Source organism: Garra rufa, chromosome 5 (genome assembly GCF_049309525.1).
Source record: "Garra rufa chromosome 5, GarRuf1.0, whole genome shotgun sequence".
In the NCBI taxonomy this organism is placed as follows: Eukaryota; Metazoa; Chordata; class Actinopteri; order Cypriniformes; family Cyprinidae; genus Garra; species Garra rufa.
Window position 1 is genome coordinate 43,560,421 of NC_133365.1, and position 18,279 is coordinate 43,578,699.

The 18,279-nt window shown below is 36.3% G+C and overlaps 1 protein-coding gene across 1 annotated transcript in view; it reads right to left on the reverse strand.

Moving 5' to 3' along the window:
- Positions 1–6,357: 6,357 nt before the first annotated feature.
- The window catches only part of LOC141334872 (protein unc-13 homolog B-like), a 55,823-nt gene continuing 43,901 nt past the window's right edge, over positions 6,358–18,279 (reverse strand). The window contains exons 32-43 of the mRNA XM_073840096.1: positions 16,350–16,370; positions 16,158–16,184; positions 14,614–14,702; positions 12,839–12,985; positions 12,472–12,595; positions 10,764–10,808; positions 10,613–10,684; positions 10,150–10,297; positions 9,960–10,016; positions 8,675–8,767; positions 8,364–8,523; positions 6,358–7,939 (exon numbers count right to left, since the gene is read on the reverse strand). Coding sequence (XP_073696197.1) covers positions 7,654–7,939; positions 8,364–8,523; positions 8,675–8,767; positions 9,960–10,016; positions 10,150–10,297; positions 10,613–10,684; positions 10,764–10,808; positions 12,472–12,595; positions 12,839–12,985; positions 14,614–14,702; positions 16,158–16,184; positions 16,350–16,370 — 1,269 coding nt within the window. The 3' untranslated portion in view covers positions 6,358–7,653. The remainder of the gene's footprint in view (positions 7,940–8,363; positions 8,524–8,674; positions 8,768–9,959; positions 10,017–10,149; positions 10,298–10,612; positions 10,685–10,763; positions 10,809–12,471; positions 12,596–12,838; positions 12,986–14,613; positions 14,703–16,157; positions 16,185–16,349; positions 16,371–18,279) is intronic.

Below are 18,279 nucleotides of genomic sequence, written 5' to 3' on the forward strand. Positions count from 1 at the left end.
TCTACAAATACTAAAATAAAACAAAAATTCACAAACCTAAGTAAAATTATGTATCATATGATTCAAAACAAGCATATATTTATGGCAAAAAAGGCAATTTAGTAGTTATAAAGCTTAAAAACAATACACCTCTATTTCAATAAAATTACAACTATAGCCACTAGATGGCAGTAGAATACCACTAATGGGCTTACACATGTTAATAGAACAGTGCTTTGTAGGGTTTAATGGCTTTATGTAGTTTTGAATTGATATGTAAGTGATACTAAATCACTGTTATAGCTTTTCAAATCACATTAAGCCAAATTTAAAACTTAATTCATACAGATATATCATATTTGACAATTACACATGATTATGATTACAGTGAAACATGACAATGATATATCAAATCTTAAAAACACAAGTTTTAAGCATGTTGTCACTTATTTATTGTACAAATCTCTTATGTGCAACAAAATATGTGCATCTGTCTGTGTCTGTAATCATGCTTAATGAACATAATAGTTTAACCATTTAATTTCTGTGTATGTTTCTGTTTGTGAGTGTGTTCTTTGTAATGTGTATGTTCTGCTTTCAGCCATATATTTCGTGTTGGCCAACACCCTAACGGTATAGAAGCCGTAAAGGCCTTAAATACTCGAACCCCGTTAATTGCTGCTTGCAGCTATATTGTTTATTTGTAATCGCTAAAATAATCTTTTTTTTTTCCTAAAACTGAACGGGCAGCCCAAACCGTAAGACCTAGAGACTTGAAACTTGGCCAGAAGGTAGAGCTCCCTGTGGGGACATCCTGAAAAAAGAATGAGCCTAATCGGACCATAGGTGGCGCTAGAGCGCAAAAAAACAAATTTTTTTACATTTTGGCCATAATCTCGTAAACCGTTTGTCGTAGACTCAAAAACTTTACATCGTTGCATTCCTTGGGTCAGGCCGAACAAAAGTGTACTGCGAAATTTTTGAGCTGCAACGTACACTTGACCCCGAAAACTGGACGTTTGTCCGAAACCTACTTTTGCGAACTAGTCCTAGGTTTTTCGCCCGATCGGAACCAAACCAGTGCAGAAATATTCTCTGGACACTGAATATCAATAATTATCAAAAAAAAGTAACATTTTTGACTCACGGTCGCAAAGGGCCACCAAAACGTTCAATACTGACGGGGCCACTTTTACTAAAATGGCTATAACTTTTGAATGGAATGAGATATCTTCACCAAACTCGGTACACATGTGTATAAGCTCAATCCTTGGTCAAATCAAAAAAATTGCAGAGCTTGAACACTTGGTGGCGCTATAAAACGGAAAAAGCATATTATTGACTATAAATACACAGCCGTTAGTCCGATCGACTTCAAAATTGGTATGCAGTGACATGGACCAAAGGGGCACAAGTGTCTATGAGGACATTGGCGTATCTCAAAAAACATGGCCGCCATTAGCCAATGAAGTTTGAGCACCTATTTGACAAGGTTAACGGAGGTCGATCGGAATGAAACTCGGTGGGCATGTTCGACTCATGCCCCTAAAGGTCTGTAAGAATTTTGAAAGAAATCGGCCACTAGTTGGCGCTAACTAGTTTTTTTGGCTCTGTAATCGCGTGGCGTTTCACACATCCACACATTATTCATATCATTTGATAGATCTCCTCATGCCAAGAAATTTTGTCTCAAGAACTATTGCTGTCAATCAAACTGTTCATTAATTATTCACAAATATGTTAAAAACCTACTTTTGCGAACTAGTCCTAGGTTTTTTGCCCGATCTACATCAAACCACTGTAGTAATATTCTCTGGACTCTCTAGATGAATAATTATCAAAAAAATGTTGAATTTTGTCCTTTGGTTGGCTATAACAGGGTCATTTAGAAAAGGGGCCTGGCCACATATACTCAAAAGCCTATAGAACCTAAACAAAAACTCAAAACTTTACAGAAATTGGTGACAAGATGTACCCGATGAGTCTTAACAAGCATGTGAAGTTTCATGAAGATCAGACCACAGGTGGCGCTATAACAGTTAAAAAGGTGTCAAAAACATGATATTTCGATTGTAAATGAACTGAAATCACAATAAACCGTCTATATACTCACATATATGCTATATCTTCATATCATATGACATATTGCCTCATTCTAAAAAACTTTGTCTCTAGGATCACTGCTGTCAAAATTTACCATTTTGTTCATACAGACAAATTTGTTTTTACAGTTAAGCCAGATTTTGGTTACAGTGAGACCTGAAAATGGGATATAAACTCTTAAAAGGACCTGTTATATTGTTAAAGAAATCTCTTACATGCAACAAAATGTGTGTCTATCTGTCTGTGTGTGTAATCATGCTTAATGAACATAACAGTTTAACCATTTCATTTCAATGTAAGTTTCTGTTTATCGGTGAATTCTTCATAATGGATATGTTCTGGTGTCAGCCATATATTTCATGTTGGCCAACACCTTAACAGTATAGAAGCCGTAAAGGCCTTAAATACTCGAACCCCGCTCAATGCTGCTTGCAGCTTTAATGTTTATTTGTAATCGCTATATTAATCTTTTTTTTTTTCCTAAAACTGAACGGGCAGCCCAAACCGTAAGGCCTAGAGACTTGAAACTTGGCCAGAAGGTAGAGCTCCCTGTGGGGACCTCCTGAAAAAAGAATGAGCCTAATCGGACCATAGGTGGCGCTACAGCGCAAAAAAACAAATTTTTTGACATTTTGGCCATAATCTCGTAAACCGTTTGTCGTAGACTCAAAAACTTTACATCATTGCGTTCCTTGGGTCAGGCCGAAGAAAAGTGTATTGCGAAATTTTTGAGCTGCGACGTACGGTTGACCCCGAAAACTGGACGTTTGTCCGAAACCTACTTTTGCGAACTAGTCCTAGGTTTTTTGCCCGATCGGAACCAAACCAGTGCAGGAATATTCTCTGAACACTGAATATCAGTAATTATCAAAAAAAAGTTGAATTTTTGACTCACGGCCGCAAAGGGCCACCAAAACGTTCAATACTGACGGGGCCACTTTTACTAAAATGGCTATAACTTTTGAATGGAATGAGATATCTTCACCAAACTCGGTACAGATGTGTATAAGCTCAATCCTTGGTCAAATCAAAAAAATTGCGGAGCTTCACCACTTGGTGGCGCTATAAGACGGAAAAAATATATAAACGGCTATAAATATACAACAGTTTGTCCGACCGACTTGAAAATTGGTATGCAGTGTCTTGGACCAAAGGGGCACAAGGGTCTATGAGGACATTGGCGTATCTCAAAAAACATGGCTGCCATTAGCCAATGAAATTTGAGAACCTATTTGACACGGTTAACGAAGGTCAATCAGAACGAAACTCGGTGGGCATGTTCGACTCATGGCCCTAAACGTCTGTAAGAATTTTGAAAGAAATCGGCCACTAGTTGGCGCTAACGAGTTTTTTTGGCTCTGTAATTGCGTGGCGTTTCACACATCCACACAATATTCATATCATTTGATAGATCTCCTCATGCCAAGAAAATTTGTCTCAAGAACCATTGCTGTCAATCAAATCGTTCATTTGTTATTCACAAATATGTTAAAAACCTACTTTTGCGAACTAGTCCTAGGTTTTTTGCCCGATCTAGATCAAACCACTGTAGTAATATTCTCTGGACTCTCTAGATGAATAATTATCAAAAAAATGTTGAATTTTGTCCTTTGGTTGGCTATAACAGGGTCATTTATGAAACGGGCGTGGCCACATATACTCAAAAGCCTATAGAACCTAAACAAAAACTCAACACTTTACAAAAATTGGTGACAACATGTACCCAATGACTCTTAACAAGCATGTAAAGTTTCATGAAGATCGGACCATAGGTGGTGCTATAACAGTTAAAAAGGTGTCAAAAACATGATATTTCTATTGTAAATGAACTGAAATCACAATAAAACGTCTATATACTCACATATACACTATATCTTCATATCATATGACAGATTTCCTCATTCTAAAAAACTTTGTCTCTAGGATCACTGCTGTCAAAATTTACCATTTTGTTCATACAGACATATTTGTTTTTAGAGTTAAGCCAGATTTTGGTTACAGTGAGACCTGAAAATGGGATATAAACTCTTAAAAGGACCTGTTATATTATTAAAGAAATCTCTTACGTGCAACAAAATGTGTGTGCATCTGTCTGTGTGTGTAATCATGCTTAATGAACATAATAGTTTAACCATTTCATTTCTGTGTATGTTTCTGTTTGTCAGAGTATTCTCCATCGTGGATGTGTTCTGGTGTCAGCCATATATTTCATGTTGGCCAACACCCTAACGGTATAGAAGCCATAAAGGCCTTAAACACTCGAACCCCGCTCAATGCTGCTTGCAGCTTTAATTGTTATTGTTTTTGTTGCCGGCCTAATGTACTAAAGTGGTTATTTCAGAATTAGCCATTCAATAATAAAACTCTAATAAATCATAAATCGGTTAGTCTTGACTGGCACGCGTTTCATCTCGTGCGCGCTCCGCGCATCCGCGCGTCCGCCAAAACGACGCGAGACTGAAGTAGAAGTGCCCAGGTGGAGCAGAGAGACAAATCTGTCCTGTTTAGGACCTAAAGTGCAGGTCAGTTACATCTGTAAACAGACTATTGTAGTTTTGTCTTCGTTTACTTAAGTATTGAACTGCTAACAAATGTTAATCTATAAAAAATATCGTTTTAAAACAGGTTTAGGGAGCTACCCTTATTAAAAATTAACTGTGGTTTTACAAAACATGTTTACTAGTTATACAATAATTATACAATATACAATGGTTTTGCTACACTATAGTTTCACCATGGTATAAAATTGTGATTATACTAATGGGAATCAATCCTAAAAAACAAAACAAACAAAAAACATGGTTACAATGTTTACCATAGGCTCAATAATATCATGGTTAATTTTCCTTTGGGCCAAACATGACCCATGATAATGCAAAACATTTTTAGTTTTAAGATTTTTTAATAAAGATATATTCAAGATGTAGCTAATTTTTGTTGTTTTAATTTTAACATTACGACAATAAATAACACATGGTCCTAATGTAGTGGCCCTCTTTTTTCTGTTGCCCTTTTCTCTATCAAATGTTTTAGTACTAATCATAAATTATATATAATTTTGAAAGCTTAGAAGCTCAAGAACCATCCTGGTGGCTGTCTCCTCCCCCTTAGCAGCAATGTCAAGTGTCATTTTACAAAATCACAACTTTTTACAATCTTGACAAAAACATGTCTTTAAAAAGGTCTCAGAATTTCTGCAATAATCTGCTGATTGTCTTCTTTAAAAAAGACCAACCTTAGATCTGTACTGTATAGGTGGTTGTAAAGGTGGAGATGTGTTTATGACAAAAGTGACAGATACAAGAAAATTAGTTTAAAAAGTAAACACACATGAGAGACAGAGAGATTAAAAGAGATTAAAAGGCAAATTGGAAGTTCAAGAGATTTAATTATTTTACCCAGTTGATTTCAACTTTTCTTTATGTGATGATGAAAAATATTGTTGTCCAGGGTTTCAAATTTCAAATTTGGTGTGGGATGGCCTGGATAAGTGTGAGATTTCCCGGCCTGAAATTTTGTCCCAGTCCACCCCTGGTTAACGTCAAGCTAGTTAGGAGCAGTGCAAAACAACGATGTCTGCAAATCATCGTTCATGTTTATGTATCAAACTTTTTCTTGTACGGTGGCTCTTCAGCAGCAGCAGCCTCTAGTCCAGTTTGCTGCTAACAGTGAAGAGCCAGGCCCCGTAACGTTACCAAGCACCAGTCATGAGCCCAACACACTAGAATGGGCAGGTAGGACAGTGCAATACTTGTTCTATTCTTTATTTGTGTTTAAGGACTGGATATCTGTGAACAATTTTGCACAGAATATATATTCAGATATTGCAGAGAAGGACATTGTGATGTTTAAAAGAATAGTGTTGGAGATTTACCCTTTAATGTTCTCATTTATGAAAAATATTTGAACTTATAAAGCAGCTGTTTACTTGAAAAAGACATGATAGTGTCATTAGAAAGTTTAATACATTTTATTTTAATCTTTATTTTATACATATAGCTTAATATATATTTGTATTTATTTGATATTTTTTCATTTCAAGGTTTGGATATTTATGAGCACTAATTCTAACAGAAAATAGATACTGATACTGTTAAACATTACATTGTGTTAACTGTTCAAATAAATCTTCACTGTGAAGCAACAATTAGGCTACTGTATTTGCACTGAATTGGAAATGACGTCATTTTAATATAGTCAGTCGTGAACTAAAGTGGGCCGGTTTAAGGCTTGAAACTCCAGGGCTGAAAAGGAGTCCCACTCCGGCCCTGGCTGGCACTACTGGTTGGTCTATATTTGTCTTTATTTACTTGTGTATTTATCGGTTTTGAGACATCCATAAATAAACTAGGGGGAATAACCATGATCTTTGGAGCATTTGGAGTGGCCAGACAAAGATGATTGTGCCTGTCAATCAAAGAATAGACAGCCAATGTAAATCGATCCCTTGTTAGACCACTCCCCCTGCTATAAGACTCCGCCCATTCAGAAGGCCACAGAGAACATGTGGAATGAGCCCATTCATGGTTTGGCAAAACTCTCATCTTCTCACATTTTTTGTAATGTTATTGATACCTTTCATTATAATAACTGTGAAGTGAACCTGTTTTTCTCTCCTACAGGGCTCCCACAACTTTTTACCAATAAATTTCCATGACTTTTCCAGTTGTTTGATAAACTAGATAATTATGTAAACATTTTTTTTTTTTTTTGCAGAGATTGCACTTACAAACACCAGTTTCAAGCCAACAAATTATTGTAGCATTGACTTTTTAAGATTTTTTTAATTTCCATGACTTTTCCAGTCATTTGAATAGCTAGATGATTTTTGTAAAACAAAACAAAACAAAACAAAACAAAAAATGCAGAAATTACACACAAATACATTTCGAGCCAACAAAATATTTTAATGCTGACTTTAAATTCCATGACTTTGAGTTGTTTGCTTTACTGGATAATTTTTGTAAAACAAAAATGCTGAGATTTCCAGCTGATAATGGCCTGGTTTCATAGTTCAATTAGGACATTTAAGTCATTTTTATAAATGTGCCTTAGAGAAAAAAAATTACTGGTGTCCATCTTGGGACAAAACAAAGGCATTAATATATTTTAAGATCAATAAGTGCAAGTTTCTTTCAGTTGAAACAACTCAGACTTTTGTTTTAGTCTGGGACTAGGTTTAAGCCTTGTCCGTGAAACCGGGAGTAAATATTTTAGTACTGATTTTAAGATTTTATCAATTTCCGTAGCTTTTCATGCCTGGAATTCCCTGATAGTTCCAAATTTTTAATGACCGTGAGAATGCTATTTTTAATACTAGCACTCATTTTGTAAATAGTTGCCCATCATAAAAAGCGTTGCAAAGCCAGCCAAACAGTTAAGTGACTCTTAAGGCTTTGAATAAACATACACAATTTTAGAAACAGTGTAGGTCCTTGTGATTTGTGAACGCTTGTTTGTCACACACAGTCAGTCGTTTCAATTGTCTTGTATTATCAAAGTCTCTTTTGTTTTAATCAATCCACTTTCACCCTAATGATGAATTGAAGAGGTCAATTTTGAGTTTCATCTTCACCTGCCCTCTTCAGCAGGTCTGGTCTCAGATTTTAGTTTGACAAACTCTTTGGCAACCTCATCAGTTGAACGTTGAGAGAGGATTCGTAGTGCTGTGGTCCCGGTTTCATCAATGTTGATACGCGGGCCCAAGGGGCACCAGCACACGCAGCTTTTCCGGTCTGCTACGTCACGCAGCTGCATTACCGCGATCCCGACCACCCGATCCGCACGACCGAAACAATAATCCTTCACCGTTATTTGAATCTCATAGCAGTCCAGATTCGCGCCTTTACCCAACACACTGAGATTGAGATAAAGGAGGAAACAATACACATATGAGTGGACCATTCCCAGTAATATGTTTTATTTGTATATATATTTTCACCCTCACGTTGTTTCAAACCTGTAAGACCTTCGTTCATCTGCAGAACACAAATTAAGATATTTTTGATGAAATCCAAGAGTTTTCTGACTCTCCATAGACAGCAAGGGTCCGTCCATGTTCAAGGCCCAGAAAGGTGCAAAGAACATCGACAATATAGTCCATGTGGCATCAGGACCCTTGCTCTCTCCTGTTTCTTGGATTTCATCAAAAGTATCTTAATTTGTGTTCTGAAGATAAACTACGGTCTTACGGGTTTGGAATGACATGAGGGTGAATAATTAATGACAGAATTTTATTTTTTGGTAAACTATCCCTTTAATAGACGAGTGTTTTTACTCACAATTGAAAGGCCTCGTTGTACTTTGCAGTCCAGCTGTTGTTTTTTGATTTGGTTGTGAATTTTCTTTTCTTTTCTGCGAGCTGTGGGCCGACCAGGTTAACCTCCACAAATGGACGAAACATCCCTGAGGTCTGCCATTTCATGTCATTTACCGCAATCACTGGAAGAGAAAGAGATAAAGAGTTCATACAAAGACACTAGGGATGATTTTCAGCATTAAGACCTGATTAAATCAGCATTATCTCACCAGACACTTAAATTCACAGATAAGAGTTGCTAAATTTAGCTCTTCTTTGCTCTAATGGTCTCACCTCTAAGGCTAAGTTTCTGCTCAGTGTTTCCAGCTGGGGGCGACAAATCCAGCTGAATCACTGCCTCCCCAATCGGCCGCTCAACCCCAGAGCCTGTCAATCAAACCACTTTGTTTTACAAATACTGTATTTTTAACATATTACAGTTAAACATATGTATACATAAATATTTTTTTTTACAATTTGTGAATTGATTGTGGTTAAAAAGGTGGAATTCTGCTGAATGGATTTACTAAAATTTGATTAAATGTGACAGTGATGATACAGCAGTGTTATATTAGCCAAAAAATGTTTCTTAGACCGCAAATGTGACACTAAATACTAAAGTAATGGCTGCTGAAAATTCAGCTTTGCTATCACAAGAATAAAGTACACTTTATACATTATTAAAATATATTAACAAAGAATGCACTTGTACAATATTACTGCTTTTACTGTATTTTTTTATTAAATAAATGCAGTCTTTATAACATAGGGCACTATGTTCACAAAAACTAAATCTTACTGACAAAAAACTGACATAAGCAGAGTATATATGACTTTTTCTCAAGCAACTGCCAGTTAAGCCAGAATTGTGAGGCACAAACACGCAATTCTGAGAACATATCAGACTTTACAACTCACAACTGTGAGCTTATATCTCACAATTCTGAGAAAAAAGTCAGAACTGTAAGATATAAACTTGCATTTGCAGGAAAAAAGTCAGAATTGTGAGATACTAACTCGCAATTCTGAGAACATATCAGTTTTTTTAACTCACAATTGCGAGTTTATATCATGCAATTCTGACTAACTCACAATTGCGAGATATAAACTCGCAATTCTGAGAAAAAATCAGAATAGCGAGATACAAACTTGCATTTGCAGGAAAAAAGTCAGAATTGTGAGATACTAACTCGCAATTCTGAGAACATATCAGTTTTTTTAACTCACAATTGCGAGTTTATATCATGCAATTCTGACTAACTCACAATTGTGAGATACTAACTCGCAATTCTGAAAACATATCAGTCTTTTTAACTCACAATTGTGAGTTTATATCTTATAACTTTATAAGAAAAAAAATCAGAATTGCGAGAATGTATGAGATAAGTCGCAATAACCTTTTTTTTTAAATTTTTTACTTAATGGCAGAAACTGGCTTCCATAGTGCATTTAGTTCACTAGACAGAGAGAGAGAGAGAGAGAGAGAGAGAGAGAGAGAGAGAGAGAGAGAGAGAGAGAGAGAGAGAGAGAGAGAGGCTGTTTCTAGCCCTTCAAAGAGTAGAGGATGAACAAATCCCACCTCTGTCAGGTCGAACGTTTTCCTTGGGGGTGATCCTGATGCCCATACCATTTTGAACTGCAAGAAGAAATGTTTCAATTTAAAAATATAAGTCTTGCAAATGTCAAATAATTTATACAGATTGTGTGACCATGTGCAACGGTTGATAAAAGTCAACCACTGAACATGTGTGCAAGTGTATGTATCTCACCCTGAGCATGTTGTGTTGTCACAAATGCCTTGATAAGAGCATCTGTGGTTTGTGTATATAGGGAGAGAGCATAACGCAGCGACGACAGCTCAGGGCTCTTCTCCAGGTATGCTTTTTTTAAACCGTTCCCACCAGCATGGAAGAAGAGCTACCCAGTAGCAGGTTAAAGAGAGAGAGAGAAAATGAGCATGAATTTCCTTCTGCAAAAACTGCTACAGTTCACAGTAACTTATTTTATCTGACCACGTTATTATGTGTGAAAAGTCATGCCTGTGGTGAGCAGCTTTCTCAGACTGTTTCAATTTCTCTCTCCTTCCCACACACTTTAGTGACGCACCGATCCCAAGAACCCAAACACTCAGTGTGCAATGTGTTGACTTGGTGTGACAGTTCTGTTTTTAAGCAGACAGCCAACACTTTAACGTGTTGTAACTCAGCAGGCATGCCATATCCACCAACATACCTTGATTGAATCCAATGCTGCCTCCATGATCACACACATCCTTGGTGACAAGCTCTTTTGCTCCACCCCTCCCTATAATAAAAGAGAAGCATTAGCCACACCCACTGCCTTAGGCTATAGATTATAACTTTCAAGTATTTATGGTTAATACCTTTAGTTTAGACAGTTCCTTAGCAGCAGTAAGAAGTTGAGCTCCCTGTAATAGGAAAAAAAAAATGAAAAACAATATTTCAAACCTCTGCCCGCCAGTATTGCCTGAAAAACAATATATTTTTAACATCCTAAATGTCAAATGTGTGTTAACTATAGAAAGGCCATTATGGTCATGTTGACTCTAGTACAAGCATAATCCTATGCAAACATTCATCTCCTAGACATTTTTATTTCAGCAACTTGCCATATGCAGAGCAGATGCCATCTCAATTTAAAAATAGTTTTAAAAAACACTGAAGATATTGCATTCTGATAAATCTGACCACAAGTTACCACCAGTTAGAAAATGGCTGTCACAAAATAAAATAAAAGCTATTTTTGGCATTTTCTTTTAGAGAAAAGTAATTACTGTGTTTTTAGGATCAATCACCAAAAATAATACAAAAATGAAAAGTGAGGAAAATGAGGAAAAGTTATGCCATTACTGTGTTTTCATGATTGATCATCACTGTCACATTTGATTTGAGTACTGAGTACTCAATCACTGCAAGCAGCGATTACCGGGATTCAAGTGCTTTAAGGCCTTTAAGCACATATGAAAAAAAAAACATACAGGTAATTTACCATAGAAATATTTTTTGTAACATTTATGACTATTATCGTGCCAGCAGTGGGCCGATCACCTTAAACTTTGCATGCTTGTTAGAATCACCTGTTGCATGTGCTCACCAGGTTTTCCTTTAGGCTTTATAGGATTTTAGGTAAATCTGGACAGGACCCTTTTCTAAACGACCCCGTTATAGCTTCCCAAAGGGTGAATTTTAACTCTTTTTTTGATAATTATTGACCTAGAGAGTCCAAAGAATTGTACTGCAGTATTTTTTTTCCAGATTAAGCAGAAAACCTAGAACTAGTTCACAAAAATAGGTTTTTCTACATCTTCTCAATCATTTAACAAACAATTTGATTGACAGCAGTGGTTCTAGAGACAAAGTTGACTGGAATGAGGAGTTCTGTCATATGATAAGAATATTGCGTGTACGTACAAAAACCTGTGCAATGCACAATCGTTTACAACCTTGAAAAATGCGATATCGCCCCCACATTGGCTGATTTATTTCAAATTTCTCACAGATCGTTGGGGCCATGAGTCAAACAGGCCCACCAAGTTTTGTTCCAATCTGCCTCCGTTAACCATGTCTAAGAGGTGCTTAAACTTCAACGGCCAATGGTGGCCATGTTTTTTTGAGATACGCAAATGTCCTTATAGACACTTGTGGCACTTTCAAGACCATGCACAGCGATTTTTATGTTGATAGGACAAATAGTCCCATAGATATAGACATTTTTATGGGTTTTTTTCTCTTATAGTGCCACTTAAGTGGCCAAGCTCCGTGAGTTTGGCGAAGATATCTCATTCTGTTCACGAGTTATAAGCATTTTACTATAAGTGACCCTGCCTTTTTCGAACGTTTTGGCGTCCCTTTGCGATGGTGAGACGAAAGACTTTTTTTAATGGCGGTGGGCTGAATAAGGCGTATAGGGTTTCAGCGCTACTCGCTTGAACCCCTCATTGAAAACAAAAAAAGCATTGATAATGACCACTTTGTGCTAGTAAAACAGCATATATGGTGTTCTGAGAGCAGGGACAGAGAATCATAGTACTGTTTGCATCATGAGTTACTAAATAACTCAAAATAACTCACTATACTGTCGCTGCTCTGAGGTAACACAATCGTTTTCTCCACGCAGATTAGAACGTTCCTCCAGAGGTCCTTTAGCACACGCTTCAACACGGTCTTGTCACATATGTCTGCAAAGATGCTGAGGCTGCAACACATCACAAACAGACATGTGTATATTACATTTGGCATTCTGGCAAATTTCCCTGGGGAATTTGTAAGATATAGTACAATTCAAGCTGATGACAGGTTATTATTCCACATTTCTTGGCTCTTGTTTAGAATACCAAGTGTGACAAGAAACAGAAATAGCCACACATGGAGACCTTTAGTGTGGCAAAAATTGACAACTGATTTGAAACTGAACTAAAGGAAGTTGATCTGAACTGACTTTGTGTCGAGGAACTCCATAAGCGGCCGCAGTGCGTTGTCTGCATCAGCCTCTGCTGTGTTACGAGTGTTCTGATTCAGAGGTCCTTTAATCTGATATAGGATCTCCGCCATCTGACGCACACATGCAGTTATACGGGCCAGGAAACTATATGCATACAGAAAAAGCAAGAGAGAGATGGAAACAATATGGAAATTAGGCCAACAAACAAGATGACAGTGATATTCTCAAAACAGATTTTTCTGTAGAGCTTTTTAAAAATCATGTTTAGGGCTGGGTAAAAAAAAATAGATTTAATTTTTACGAAACGACATTAATTCTTAAATCTCAAAAATCGTTTAATTTAGCCTATTTTCAGTTAATAAACGGAACATTGTAGTGCGTCTCCCATCCAATGAATCGGAATAAGATTTGTGCTTTCTTACTTTTGATATAAAACAAAGTCTCAGATTTCAAATTCTGTCTATTTTCTTACAATATTCAAACAAAAAATGTTGTTTTGGCGCTGTTTAAAGTGGAGTGACAGATCGCTTTAACCCCTCAGTTTAAGAGAAGCAAAAGTGCAAAGCCCACATGAACTGATCGTGTCCTCTGCTTTAATACCAGTTACAGAATGAAATAAACATGAACAAAGATCCAAAGGTGTGTTAAAATAAAGAGTACAATTTACCGAAAACTGTATCCTGTCTCATGTGATTCCTCAATCAATGTTTAAACCGGGAAAAGATGTCAATATAACAGCTTGTAAACAAAGTCGTCATGTAACATCACAATTACCTCAAAAAAAAAAAAAAAAACCTGTATACTCTTTAGTCAGCTAGATAAATTAACTCTAAAGAGGAACATTTTGCTAAATATGCACCATATAACATATTTATTATAGGTTTTACTGTCCTTCAATATTTAAATAATGTTTGAACAAATTTGTAAAGTTTTAATAACAGCCACCAAATGTTTATATTTCAAAAAAGGAATTGGTGTAGAAATATAATTATGTACTATTTTTAAGAATTTTAATAGTTTTAAGTTAAAGTTAAAACTTGAGTGTAATTCAAGTGTTTGTATACAAATCAGCTAATTTTAACCTTCGATATTATAGTAATGTAGTAGCCTACCAACTGATGCTCATGCATATTTTACAACATTAGTTGAGCGATTTTTTTTTCAGTGAGAAAAAATTGCCATGTACATCATGCATGCGTATCCAAAATAATCGAAGTGAATCAAAATTGGAATTGAATCACCAAATTGTGAAGAATAATCAAATCGAATCGTGAAATCTGTGTCAAAACCAAGCCCTAATCATGTTTATGTTGTATTAATTTACAGTTGAGGGCAAAAGTTTTCACCCCCTTTTCAGAATCTGCAAAATGTTAATTATTTTACCAAAATAAGAGGGATCATTTTTATAAATTCAACTACTATATTCTCTTGTGGACTATATGTAAACATATTTTCTGTGAAATATCTTATTCAGGTCAGTACTAATAACATATTAATAACATGCATTTTGTACGATCCCTCTTATTTTGGTAAAATATTTAACATTTTGCAGATTCTAAAAGGGGGATAAAATACTTTTGACCTCAACTGTATATTGTTTATAGATGCATTCAAAATGCTTCAAAATAAAATGAAATGAAAGACACAAAACCAAAGAATAGTAATTTTCTGAAAGAGTTATTATGACAAAGGTGACATTTATAAGCAGAACACTCAGAAAGATTGTAATAATGATATTCAGATGAAATTCAGCCTCCGAAAATTCAGTTTACCTCTTCGCAAACATGCCACTCAGGTTATCCAGAACAGAATTAAGCTTCCCTTGCAGGTCATTGAGGATATCTGCAGCCTCCGAGTCGAGCTGTCGAGAGTAACACATGCACACACATGCGTGCACACACACACACACACACACACACACACACACACACACACACACACACACACACACACACACACAGGAAGAAGTGTTAGTTTAATAGAAAATATCGAACTTAAACTAGGCAGAGGCGAGGAGAGGCAAGGAGAAGATGTGGGGGTTGGGGAAATTCACCATGTCTGTTTGTCATGGTTTTGCAAGTGCATCAGCATCAGAGATGTTCAACAAATTGGAAACATTTTCTGTTAAAGCCGTTTTTCAACGGTAAGAAAAGTCTTCAGCAATGTATCTGTCAGATCCAACAACAGCTTAATTAAAGAGGTGTAAAAAATACTGAAACAAAGAGTGGAGGAGGAATGATGGTTTCATTCCCATAATGGTAACATTTGTTTATTCAGTTTAATGCTGCTGAGGAAGGACAATTAAAGCACCACACAATATCGACAGTATAAGGGATGCAGATTTGGTTCTGGCAATCAGGGTGGTAAAACAGAAAACTTTTAAGTAGGTTTTTGTTTGCTTTCTGTCTTCTAGCCTATGGCTATTCAAAGACCAATAGCACCAATGAAACTTTTAAAGGATAGTTCACTCACAAATTAAAACTCTGTTATTAATCACTCACCCTCATGACTTTTAAAACACATAAGACCTTTGTTTATCTTCAGAACACAAATTAAGATATTTTTGATGAAATTCGTGAGCTTATGACCATGCATAGACAGCAATGTTACCACATTCAAGGCTCAGAAAGGTAGTTTTGTAAAAGGTAGATTGTAAAATAGTCCATGTGACCTCAGTGGTTCAACCATAATATTATGAAGCTACAAGAATACTTTTGTGAACAAAGAAAACAAAAAAAAAATGACTTTAACAATTTCTTCTGTACCGTTTCTTCTCGTCCATGAACATGGCAATTATACTGCTCTCAGATTTCATTAAAAACATCTTAATTTGTGTTCCGAAGATGAATGAAGGTCTTACGGGTTTAGACCACATTTTAGGGTGAGCTATCCCTTTAGAAATATAGAACAATAGCATCTTTATCCATTACTTACACAAGAACGTGGCACCAACAACAACAATTGAACCACAATGTAGCACAAGCAAACTTATAAAAACGTATGTTAGTTTTTTATAGAAAAACAACAGATATACTTTTATTTGGACACGTTCTGGTTGTAAAATTTTGTTGAAATTGTTGCATTTTTAATTGTGGCTAAAGTGAGCAAATACTTGTGGATTTGCACTGAGGCCAATGGATGCACAGAACTGACCATAAATGCATGTTTGTCTGAACATTTATTTGCACTCTGCTATCACAGTGTTAGGGAAAGTCTCAGGAGGAGGGAAGAGATAGCCAGGCTTCTAGCAAAACAACATGACACAGTCTCGCTCACACATACACACACTCACATACACCCATGATGATTATCGCACCTTTTTTGTGTCGACTGTTGCCTCTTTCTACCGAGGGACAGAGTAAAAAAAACATGGGAAACAAAAGAAAAGGCACAGAGAGAAAAATGATACAGCTGAGCAAATCCTCAATGGCATAAATGCTTCTGAATGTTAGGATTGAGATAAATACAGGAATGTTAAAGTTTAAACTGCAAGGGAAACACCACACACCTCTTTTCCCTCATCCTTGGGCTGAAGAATAAAATAAAAATTGAATAAATAAAATGGGAAAAACATTCAAAGTCAAACTCAATTTTAGTTGTGAGCTCTAATCTACTGTCTAAGTCTAAGGTCACATTCACATAATCAGTGTTTGCCATTGACAACTGTATTTACTCATCACAGCAGACACAAAGTTAAGTAAACTGGAGTCCAATAACGAATGGATCTGAAAGCTCCAGATGACGCAGCTCATATCACCATCTCTCAGAGTTAGCGAAATAACACATGAATAAAAATGTGTGTGAGTCTTAGTGGCTATCACATTGTGTAATGTGTATTAGGTGATGGACAACTTGGTCACTGTGATTATGTTTACACAGTGCTGGATTGTGAATGCAGTTTTTTTTATTTGAATGTACTTTAGAATGCAATTTATTCATATGATGGCAAAGAGTTTTCTGCGGCCATTTCTCCAGTTTGCATCCTTGGTGCATGAACTATTCAATTTAAATTAAAAAAAGACACCACGCATTACGTAATCATGTTGGAGAGGTCACCCGTGGCATTGGCAGAAGTACTGGCCCAGTGTTAACAAAGCAAACATGCAAAGAAAGTCAAACTGCCTTTTACAAAAAAGGGTAAAACAAAAATCTTTTGTGATCTTTCCAACATCTGATGCGTGAAAGCACAGAAGCGCAGTGCAGAGCTAGTGCAAGATGAGCATTTGTGGCTAAAAAGTATATACAAATTTTTATTTGTTTTTTAAAATGACCGAGACCTTATTCCTCGGCTGGGATCGTGTAGAGCCCTTTGAAGCTGCATTGAAACTGCAATTTGGACCTTCAACTCATTGATCCCCATTAAAGTCCACTATAAAGAAAAAAACTGGAATGTTTTCCTCAAAAACCTTACTTTGTTTTCGACTGAATCTTGGGTGACATGGAGACAGACAAATTTATCCAACTCATTGGCAATATGTGCCTCTACATACATTTCTGCAAAACTGCAATTACGTACCTTACTGCACGTTCCACGGCAGTTTCAAAGTAAAATGTTGAGAATTTTTTTAAGACCTATATTGTGGCTATTCAGAATTCAAAAATCTGGGTAGTGTCCCTAAAGGTTAAAGGAGTAGCTCACTTTAAGAACAAAAAATTACAGATAATCTACTCACCCCCTTGCCATCCAAGATGTTCATGTCTTTCTTTCCTCAGTCGTGGAAGAAAAAAATCATATACTTTTTAACCTCAAATGCTAGTCTTGTCTAGCTCTGCGTGTACTCTGTGCATTCCAGGTTCAATACAGTTAGGGTATGTTGAAAAATTCCTCATTTGAAAAAATCTCATTTTCTCCTCCAACTTCAAAATCATCCTACATCGCTGCAGAAGTACCGAACCAGTGTTTACAAAGTGAACGTGCTAAGAAGGTGAAAGAAAGGTAAAACAGTGATGTAGGAAGATTTTGAAGTTGGAGGAGAAAATAAGTTGGGAGTTTTTCGACATACCCTAACATAGACAGAGCTAGATAAGACAAGTGTTTAAGGTTAAAAAGTATATAAATTAGCAATTTATAGAGCCCTTTCAACTGCATTTAAACTACATTTTGGAAGTTAAACTCGGGGGCACCATAGAAGTCCACTATATGGAGAGAAATCCTGAAATGTTTTCCTCAAAAAACATAATTTTTTTACGATTTGAAGGAAGAAAGATGTCATTAATGACAAGGGGGAGTACATTATCTGTAAATTTTTGTTCTGGAAGTAGAAGAAGTGTTAAATGCAAAAGTGATATAAAAACGCATATGCTGATGCAGCCGTGTTATTTTATGTTTCTTATAAAGATTTGAGGCGTTTTGTCGACCCGTTGTTTCACAGGGTTCGTACTGGAGCTCTTCATTAGTCAAGTGCAACTCTGTACCGCGTGAGCTACCAAGCAAACCT